The 10441-nt window shown below is 44.9% G+C and overlaps 1 protein-coding gene across 1 annotated transcript in view; it reads right to left on the bottom strand.

The window, feature by feature from the left end:
* Window positions 1-1131: 1131 nt before the first annotated feature.
* The window catches only part of ITPKA (inositol-trisphosphate 3-kinase A), a 40564-nt gene continuing 31254 nt past the window's right edge, over window positions 1132-10441 (bottom strand). Inside the window, 3 exon segments of the mRNA XM_055715731.1 lie at window positions 1132-5301; window positions 6156-6227; window positions 7187-7288. Coding sequence (XP_055571706.1) covers window positions 5098-5301; window positions 6156-6227; window positions 7187-7288 — 378 coding nt within the window. The 3' untranslated portion in view covers window positions 1132-5097.

Here is a 10441-nt window from a genome sequence, read left to right as displayed (position 1 = left end):
TCTTGATATTCTTGCTTCTGATTTCTTAGTCATTTTTTCTCTCCTCAACTGAAGTGTTTTATATCTTTACCTTCCCTTTAAAGAAAGAGAATTTTTAACGGCTCAGATTTAAGGTGTCCCCCTCATACCAACCCTTTTCCTGAGGTAAGTTCTCCACTGATTTGCCAGCAGGCAGGTGTGCACTAAGAAAGCTTCACAAGTCTAATGCAATGGAGGTAACTGACTCCACTTCCAATGCCTCCCCCTACTTACCCAAAAGAGAAGACGCTGCTCCTGGGAGTATTTGCACCCCACAGCCGTGCCAGCCAGGAACCACACTTCCTCAGACCCCCAGCCGCAGGGCTTGGCGAGGCAGCTTCTCCTGCAGGCACGGCTGTGCTCTCTCCTCCTGGCCGCCTGCCCTTTCCAACCCAAGGCAGAGAGCTTAGGCATAACATCACCGACATCTTCCCGTCTCGCCACACCACTTTTTAACTGAATTGGTTTTGATTTGGCATTACCCTGGACGATGGCAGCACTTCTGGCCAACTCACCTTTCTGGGTGACTACTGTACATCAGTAGATGACTCGCCTGCTTCTATGCAATTTAAAGCTGGACACGTGTATACTTCTATATTTGCAACACGAAATAAAGAGACGCTAATGGTGGCAATTTGTTTCCCTCTCTGCTAAGTACCCTTTGCACACAGGTAAAAGGACAATGTCTTGCTGGAGAAGTGCTGTCAGTCCTGGAAGTTTGACTGCTTCTTCCCTGCTGCCTCACAGCACCACACTGCTCTGCCAGATGCCTTCTGATGCACCATTTTTTTATATATGGTAGGCTATGAGGCTATGAATGGAAATTTTTGAGACAGAGTTTACCTCAAAGGAAGCCGTCAAGCTCTGTGTGGATTGGGTTCTAAGGCAAACGTACTAATAGGTTTCGGAACCAAGTTCCAACGTTAGCTTCTACATGTATTAGAACTGGGTTTGGTTTAGGAAATAATTAGATACTAAAGACTAAAAACACAAGAAACACTCAAATAAATAGGTTTTGTCTCTTCCCTAAGGAAATTACTGAAGAAAAGATGCTACTGCCCTATGACCAAATCACGGTGGATGTCTTTTTTTTTTTTTTTTTCCTTCAGTCTCATTTATTTAGTAGCATACACACTTCAGAGTAACAAACACTCAACCAATACAGTCAATGTCAAAAGTGACCATGGTCAGCATTGCATTGTAGTGTTCAGAACGGATGCAAGTGGATGATACAGGCCATTTGATCTCAGTACCTTAAGAATAACAAATAATAACAATAGCAATAAAAAAAAAAAAAAAAGGAAGCAAGAGCCCTCTGAGATACTTAAGGGTTTGGTCCAACTCCCACTGAAATCTTTCCCTATTGTAAGAACTGGATCAGATGTTAAGTGAACCCCCCCTTCTAAAATTTTTACCACTTTGGTTAAATGTCATGTGAATTTATATCCTTGTGAGGCCCCCAAACCCATCATTTTAAACTTAGCTGATGTATCTCTTTATGCATGGTGCACCTCCTCCAAAGAATCTCACCGCATCTTGCAATCGATAATGAAGGAGAGCCTCACATCGTTCCTGTGAGGTAAGTAGGTACTACTCCCGTCTGTAAAATGGGAATGAAACTGAGGCCTAGGATAGCTGTCAAGGCCAAAAAACCAAGTTACTGACAAGGCTGAAGGAGAGGAGTCCTACTGCTAGACTCTCACAGAAACGCAGCAGCTACAGCAGTAAGCATCGCTGCATCTAGTGAGTTTAAAGACCTTGGTGCCTAAGTCCGAGGTTAGCTGTTCAGCACCAAACGCCTCTGGGCCAGCATATCTCACCACACTGTGGCAACACGTGCTCTCAGTGTCTCTGGAGCGAGGGAGTATGCCAGCAGAGGCATTACCAAGCGTGCATTACTTGTATGTGAACAAGTACCTTGGTGAGCATGCATCAGCTCTGTGTCACATGCCTGTGCAAAGGCGTCACCGACACTCTGGTAAGCAGAAGCTTATTCAAGGTGGCTCGGGCCACAGCAAGAGAAGGCGGCGCGGCTTCCTCACACCAGCAAGTCGGCGCCCAAGGCCGTGCGGTGCGAGTCAGGTCTGGGAGTGCCCCTGCGGCAGCCTGCCCGCGCCCCCAGCCCAGCCCCCCAGCCCCGGGGCACGGCTGCAGGCTGCTAACTGAGAGCCGCCGCCTCTTCTCCTTTCCCGTAGCAGCGGCAGGAGAGCATGGCTTCTGCCTTCCCAGGCCCTTAGCAAGCCGAAGGCCCTTTCAAAGCTGACGTGCTAGAACTATTCATCAGCTAGAATGAATTTCCAAACCAGGGTCCGCTATAGCAGAAGTGGGGCTGTTTCCCCCCCGACCTTTTCAGCTACTGCAGAGGAATGGCTCACGCTCCACGCTCTCCCCCAAGACCACACACTGCAAACCACCCAGGTGCCAGCAGCAGCTGGGGTTTTGAAGCTGCAAGCACTCCTTTAGAGTGCACCAGACATTCTAAAAGTCTGTCTCAAACTCTCAACTGACATTTGATCATCAGCTTTTACTCTCTAAATCTCTCTTCTAGAAAAATGTTACGCTGGTGCAAAAGATTCACATATGTGGCAATAGAAGAAAGAAATTGAATTCTGAAGATTAATTAGGCAAACCACTAATGAATTCTATCACCTTAACAGTCTCATTCCTAACTTTTCTAATTTAATTTTTTATTATGGTAGAGACTGCTTGCAATTGCAGTCTCACAGAAAAGGTATTGTTATTAAAGCCCCCCCGTGAGATCTTACTGACCTCCTATCCTCCTTAAGCACTGCTAACCGATGGCTTACCTGATGGCTGCAGGAAAGGAGGAAGAGAGGGTTTTGTTTGGTTGGGCTTTTTTAAAATTGTATGAAATTCACTGCAGATTAATTCATCATCTCATAGCAGTTAAAAAATTAGGAGGCATCTGGAATGATAATATCTGTGCTTTCTGTTGAAGGCTTGCTGTCATTTCAAAAGAAAAAATAGTATAAACCCTCTGGAACACCCAAGTGGAAAATTCATTAATGATGTACTATAATGAAAATAAAACTGAAAGGGACTCTGGGAGGCCACAAAAGAAGTCTGAATTTGCAGTGAACTGCAAAAAATAATTACCAGTTTCAAACAACTTCTGTTTTAGGACAAAATGTTCCCACACGTCATTACTTCCTACAGAATACCCACTCTATGTCATCTAATTTTTAGGTCACAACTGATCTTGAATTTTTAATAGTGCTGTTTTGTTTAGAGGTGATGAAAAAAGTCATTAAATCTGACTGATCTCTTAGTACAGTAGTGTGTTATTGAAAGTAACTCCTTTTAGAAATGATTTCAGGCTCTTCCATTCTAATTACAAACGTTATAGATACATTTCATTCCAGAGCTGGACTCTACAGTCTTTTTTTTTTTTCTCATGATCACAATTATTACTGAAATAACAGTTTTCCAAAGCATGGAGTCACCTTCATATATCCTAAAGTTCTCAGAATCTCTCCCGAGCACAGGACACCAGCAAAGGACAGCAATTTCTGACCAACATGTGCTACTAGCTCTAAATGTTGGAAAAGCCATTAACAATCAAATAATAATACAAGCCTTGTCCTCATTTTGAAAATTGCATCATCACATTATTGATGTTAAAACCTGGAATGTGAGTGAACATGTGACTACTGATAGTATTTATGCGGCTAGTATTTAAAGAACTGTTCAAGCGACTAGAGGCAGCCAACAGAGAAAGTATGTGAAGCCATTACAAGAAATCACTTCAGTCTTTCTTGATTTTAACCTAAACACTGTGAATCTTCTGCGGCTGTGCCTGGGTCACAGCAAAGGAAGCACAAACCACAGATGGTCTGTGATTCCAGACAGCAACTAGGCAATGTGCTGTATTGACATTCCTTCCCCCAGACCGCCCTGAGTTAACAGCTGACACCCTGGTGGAAGGATGCCCGGGAATTATCTCATCATTAGTGTAATGCTGTGAATGCAGACACATTACCTTTCCGATCGCTGTGTCACTCTATATGCTTAAGTAAGTGGCAGCATCGTATCTGGGCAGGAACATGGCCAAGTAGTCATGTGCATTAGGAGACAGTCAAACCGTGATCTTAAGAGATCACACTGTTTGCTGGCTACTAGTGCGTGCGTGTGTGTGCGCATGTGTACAGGGGTTTTACCTTTAAAAATAAACAAGCCTTGGAAAAACCCCCTAGTTCCCTGGTCTGTGTGCAAAAGAGTCCATTACCGATTCTCAGAACTGCAGTTCAGCTGTCAGCGGCCAAATTTGCCAGGCAAGCCAGGCACTTTCCTAACAGCCCATGCAGTCTGAAAGTCAAATGTTTTTGGAGACAATAGGCTGCTATTCTCTCCCTAGAGTATTTGTAATCTCCTGAGAGGCTACATAAAAAGCAAAGGCTGTTCTTGGATAGAAGTGAATCGAGGCTAGGGCAGGGAAGAGGAGGAATAGTCAGTAGCAGTTACCACATCCAGCCACCACAAACTCCTGCCTCCCTTTGCTCCAGGCTTCTTGTGATCATCACCCATTTCCACCTTGTGCACACTGCAACGCAATGCAGCAGAAGTTGTTGGTCCAACCTATAGTGTACACAGGAGGGACGGGACTTTGAATTAGAGGGTAAAAAACACTCTTGCTGGTTTGAAAACTATGCAGTTCCCTGAAAAATGGTTATTCCTACCCTGAATCTCCAAGCACTTGCTCTGGTTCACTAAGAGGTAATCCGGAGTCCCATCTGTTTTCCAGAAATCAGAATTGTTCTGGTTTACCATACAGACCTCTTGACTCATGCTGGTGTGATTCCTGAGTATGGAGTTCTTTGTTCTCTGAGGACCAGTCTGAAGTTAGGCTGGTGCAATACAGACCAGTCTGGAGTTCTTTAGGTTCACAGAGGGCCAATGCAAAGTCATTTTGATCACTAACTGCTGGGTTCTGGATGCAGCTCCCTCTGCACCAATGACCTCAGGAGTACGGAAGGGAGTTAAAGGTTTCCTTCTTACTGAGTGATCCCAGTAGAGCAGAAAGTTACAGAGAAGCCCTGCAAGTTTTGTGCCGTTCTCAACTCATCTTTCAGTGATGCTTTCCAAGATGCCAATCAAATTGTCCAACCCCAACAAGTACCCATCCTCCCTGTTGCCTTCTTGCCAGGGGATCCTGTGATCCAGTGTCTGCCCATCGGGGAGAAGGGTGGTCTTTCCAAAATCGATCAGCCACACATTGGCATTCCCACTGCCATCATGTACAAAAAGTAGTGAACTTCCAACGACCTGGAAGACAGATCGAGACGATGTGGTTAAATACACATCTTTAGCTCTCCTCTATCACTTAACACTTCCCAATAAGATGACCTTCTCACCTGTGACCCAACAGACTTTTGGGCTGTGCTTACACACAGACAATTTACATGCCCCATTTGACAGTTATATCAATCAGTAACGTGTAAATGGGCATGTAGAGGGGGAAAGGGATCCAGAAGACCAAAAGGAAGAAGAGCAGTTCTCCAGCTCACTTGGCAGCAGGTCTCAATTTGAGCAAATCAGCCAAAGCCAGTGACTACTTTCAAAGAAAGACCATGACTCATGATTAACCAAAATGCCACTAGTGACATGAGGAAATCAACAGGGTAAAATAAAATGCCTGGTCTCAAAATCTTCAGCTGTAACAAGCAGAACTTACAATGCTACGGATGCCTCCTCCACAGCAAAGCGTAAAAGGAGAACTTACAGAGCAGAATTCTACAGTAAATCCAGTATTATAAAGCCTTTGTTGTCAAACTGCAACTGAATGCTACTGTACCAAATGCAAGCTTCCACACTACCATTCCTCTGTAAAGACTCCCACTGGAACACCCCAAGATTAGAGAAACTGCAGGAAACTGGTAGTAATAAACCATTCCCTGCAGCGGTGAGACCTGTAGGTGCTGGGATGTTATAAAGATGGAAGGACTTATTATTCCTCAACTGTTTTAATCTTCTGTATTGTTGTGATGGAGGCTTTAGGGTATCTGTGTTGGTAACATATATATAGTTTTCTTCTACTAATACAGCAGGCTAATCCAAAGTACATCTGAATGACCAAAGCAAGCAGCAATGCACCCCACAGTATTACACTCACTGCTCACCTCATGTCGCTTGAAGAAGTCTGAGGATTCAAGGATGACATGAATTTCCTGCAGACGCTTGAGGTATTTTTTCTGGAGGAAGGAAAAAACAACCCATAAACATTTAAGTAAAGAATGGATAGAGATACTCTGTTTACAAGAGTTAATATAGTGAAGAGATCATGTTAATTTTAGGCTAGAGGTGCTTCAAAACAACAGGTTCATCACTTGAAAGTCAATCTGAAAATACACTTGAATAGGCTTTCATAGCAGATGAACAGACTGGAGTTCCTCTGCTGCGTGGCTCAGGCCAAGCACACTTCTGTCCTGCTTGGATGTACTGAGAATTTCTGCATCCCTCTTTTTTTTTTCTCTTCTTTTTAATAAAGACAAAAAATCTCAAGCAATTAAAAATCTTTCACTTCTCCACAGTGAAAAGACAATGAAATTTTACACACATTTTTAATGCTGCCCTGTGTTACCAAGCGCGCTCCTCCTGGAGGGCTAATCTGCCTTCATAACGCCTTCGGCACTGCAGCCAAACACTGTGGCACCCTGAGCAGTTCCAAAGACAAGACACGTTATGCCACCCGCCACACGGCAGCGGTTATGCCCGCGGAGCAGCACACCGGAGTGGCCCTTTGGGGCCAGTCTCGTGCCTAGGAGCACAGCCAGCACCAGCCTCACCTCCTGCCCCTGCGCTCTGGTTTTATCCCCTCCAGCCTGAACTCCCAAATCACAAGTTTTCCTGCCAGCACAATCCTTGCTCAGACATCATCACCACCCTTCTGAGGCATCTAATATTCATGGTCAAAGCTGATGGCAAGCCGTAAGTTAGCTTGACTGATGTCTTGCTAGCATGAGGAGCTCAGCTGGCCGCTTCCCACAGCCCACCTAGTCCCCATGTCCACTCCCATCTGCCGAGAGGGACTGGAAGTCAAAACCATTTTCTTCCTTGGTAGTTTAATTCATTTTTCTTGTGCCAGAGGAAGCATGGCCCTGAAGCAAGTTCATTGGGTCAAAGATAGTTAACCCAAAGAGCTCAGACTCACCAGAATAGTTGTGTTGCCCTCAATGAATTCCACAAAAACCTGTAGAACTTGCTCCTGTGTCTTTGTAGTTTTGAAGTTTGTGTTACATGTTCCATCCGCCTTCTGCACAAAACCACACAAAGATAAAGATGATTTATACTACACACACGTATCACTCCCCTCATCAGTCAATCCTCTTGAACCATCAGCAGCTCAGCTCTTGCTAACCAGATGAAAGTGAGCAACTGAACAGGAAGAGAGCAGATAAACCAAGCAAGGAGTGGAGGAGACAAGATACCGGAGCTGACTGGATACCTTTAAATGGCACTTCATTTCCTGTCAAGTGCAGTTAAAAAAAAAAACCCACACAAACAACAACTCACAGTATTACCAGCTTGCAGGAGGGTTTTCTCACATGAGTACTAGCAGCGCAAAGTTCAACGGGGCAAACCACAGCGACCTCTTCGGCTGCCCTCTTGCCCAGCCTGGTGTAGTCTAACCCTGGCTGGGGCAGTAAGGGGCCATTTTCAAACCCAATTTTACTAGTCCTTTTTGTTTGTTTGTGTTTGGTTTGGTTTTTCAATGGGGAAATCAAAGATTGTGGTTAAGACTCAGTCCCAAATATACATTTGCAAATTAGCATGACCCAGAAGTCACAGAACGGAGAGCTAGCTGCAGGCAGGAACAACTTGGGATTTGCAATACTAGCAGTGACAAAGCAGGTACGTGAATTTTGGCAAAAGACAGTGTGAGCATGCTTGTGTCCAACTAGATCCTGGAGAAATACAGAGTGGTTTTGTGCTAACAGTAAGGCTCAGTACAAAAGCATCCTGCTGCTGAAGAAACAAGTCTATGTGCTGGTAGTGACCAGTTTGTACCCGTGGAGCTACAAGTAAACAAGAGCAGTACGTGAATCGGAGATATCTGTCAACATAGACTACACGAATATGCATTTCTCCAAGAATATCCCTGTTGCTTCAAGAATCACAAATATGAGCTGTTAGCACACGCATGTAAAATACAGCAATTCTTGCAGCTGGTAGCCTGTATCCACTAAAAGCCTGCAGGATTATCAAACCATATTCTTCTCCATTGTATCAGTCCAACCAAATCCCTCATTTCCATTACAAAAGTAAATCAACAGGTCATCAAACTGTGTTCCCTCCTACTTGTTAAAAGTCACTGCACCAAAACCGGGTAAATTCAGCTCTGGTCTCTGCAGGTGAACACTATTTACTCCATAGCAGAGCTCAGCTCCTAGTATATACACAAAAAAACCCCAATAATGCTAAATTTCCAGATTTATCATGCAAAAGAATGAACTGACTGAATGGCAAAGCCATGCAGAACAGCCTCCCACCTACCAGATTTTCTAGCAGCAGAATAAACAGAATTTTATTCCAAGGCTGTGGGCCAGATACAAGTGTGGCATGTCAGCCTGATGAGATGTGTAAGTTATGCAAAAAAAGTTCAGCAGGTAGGCAGTGCAAGTTAGGAGCCATCTGATCTGGTGCGTTATAATACTCAACAGCACACAGAAAGCTGGCACTTAATCTGACGCCTCGTACCTCTACACTGGATTAAGGTCGTCTTAAAAATGACTCCCCGTGCCCCAAATCCCAGAGCAAAGTCTGGAATAGCTTCTGTATGTTCCCTTTTCATCCTTTTTTGTCTGGACAGACTAGTCGCTTGCTTCTCTGTTGTTTAGAAACACTTCTGTGATTTTGATCCTTTGCAGTGGTTGGCAGGAAAAATAACTGCTGCCTGCCTTTACCTGCTGTGAACAACATCCAGATTTTGAATGGCACCATCCCTCGTATTCTGGACCAGGTCCCTGCAACAACTCTGGAGGCACCTGATCCCCACGAGGCGCTTGCCCACCTCGCTCCAAAGGCGTACCTTTGTCAAGGCCTCCACGTACCTTCCTGCACAGCAGGGCAGCCTGTTGCACGGTGTGGCTGGCGGGCCACGTGCACCACTTCTCATCAGATGTGGCCATGACATAGCTAGCGGGAGGGCAGGTTTGGTGGCTCTGGAGAATAGCGCTACCTATCTTAACCCGCATGGTCTTGCTCTGATTCCTCTGCAGACTTCCCCTAAAGGGTTCTGGGTTAAGGTCGTGACCTAAATGGATTCACAAAGATTTGTGAATCAAATCTGGTGTCCTCCTGGGAAAATGGCTATCCCTGATCGAGGGCTAAAGGAACGGTACACCAAAGGAAGAAGTATCTTCTCAAACTGCACAGAGATTCAGTGACAATGGGAAGCCAGAACTCCTGATTCTCAGCCCCATGCATCTGTGCTCTGCAAAACTATTACCTTAGTGCTGTGGAGACAATGTTTGTGATGCCTAGCCTTCAGCAGCCCCCTCCAGAGAGGAAACCTGCATTCCGAATCTAGCAGCCACAAGAGACAGTGTCAGGTTCTGACCGCAAGGAAACCCAATGGTTCAAACTATATTTGATAAGAGGAAGAGCAACGCATCCCATAAATGAACCTGACGTGATTTCAGAGATATGGAAGCAAGGCAAGGAAAAGAGATGGATCACCTAAAGAGAAAAGGTATCCCGCTGATGAAGCAACAGTGCGTACGGTGAATCAGATCCCATTTATTGGCAGCCACTTCACAGAAGGGCTTCTATCATACCACTTCCGTTGCTTCTGCTTCTTACTCCAGGGCAGGAATATTTCTGGATGACCAAGCCCAACATACCTACGCAGGTAACTCCAGGAGTTATCAAGTGCTTTTGGGGAGAACCACCTCTTTTTCCCATCAACCACTAGCTGGCACCACTAATCCTTACAGGCTCTCCTCTAAAAATGGGGATCTCTGCAGCATGGTTTTGCTTTTCTGCAAATACGCAGAACTGGACGTACAGTTCAGCTACAGTGAAACAGCATAGGGTGTACTGACTAGCTGTTACTGCTTGAACAACTCGCTTTCTGTCACCATTTCTCCATGTAAAGAAATAAGAGAATGACACCGACATCCCTCATAACAGCACACATTTCCTGTGCTTAATCAACGATTAAGTATTTGTGTCCTGTTTTGCTCAGTTACAGCACTGTCTGGGAAATATCACGCAGTCTGTGTGCCATACGGCTCCTACCCACCTCTGATAACCAACCACAGCACAAAGAACAAGCCAGGAGGTTTTACTGGCATCCCCTGTGCTCCCTTAGCTCAGTCACTCTCCAGGACTCAACACAAATCTGTGCATCTTCTACACAGACCACCTATCTTTCCAAGAACATATGTAAAAGGTCTTGAGATCA

Source organism: Falco cherrug, chromosome 7, assembly GCF_023634085.1.
Source record: "Falco cherrug isolate bFalChe1 chromosome 7, bFalChe1.pri, whole genome shotgun sequence".
NCBI lineage: Eukaryota > Metazoa > Chordata > Aves > Falconiformes > Falconidae > Falco > Falco cherrug.
The sequence above is the reverse complement of the archived record's forward strand: the minus strand, read 5'-3'. Positions and strand labels throughout refer to the sequence as shown.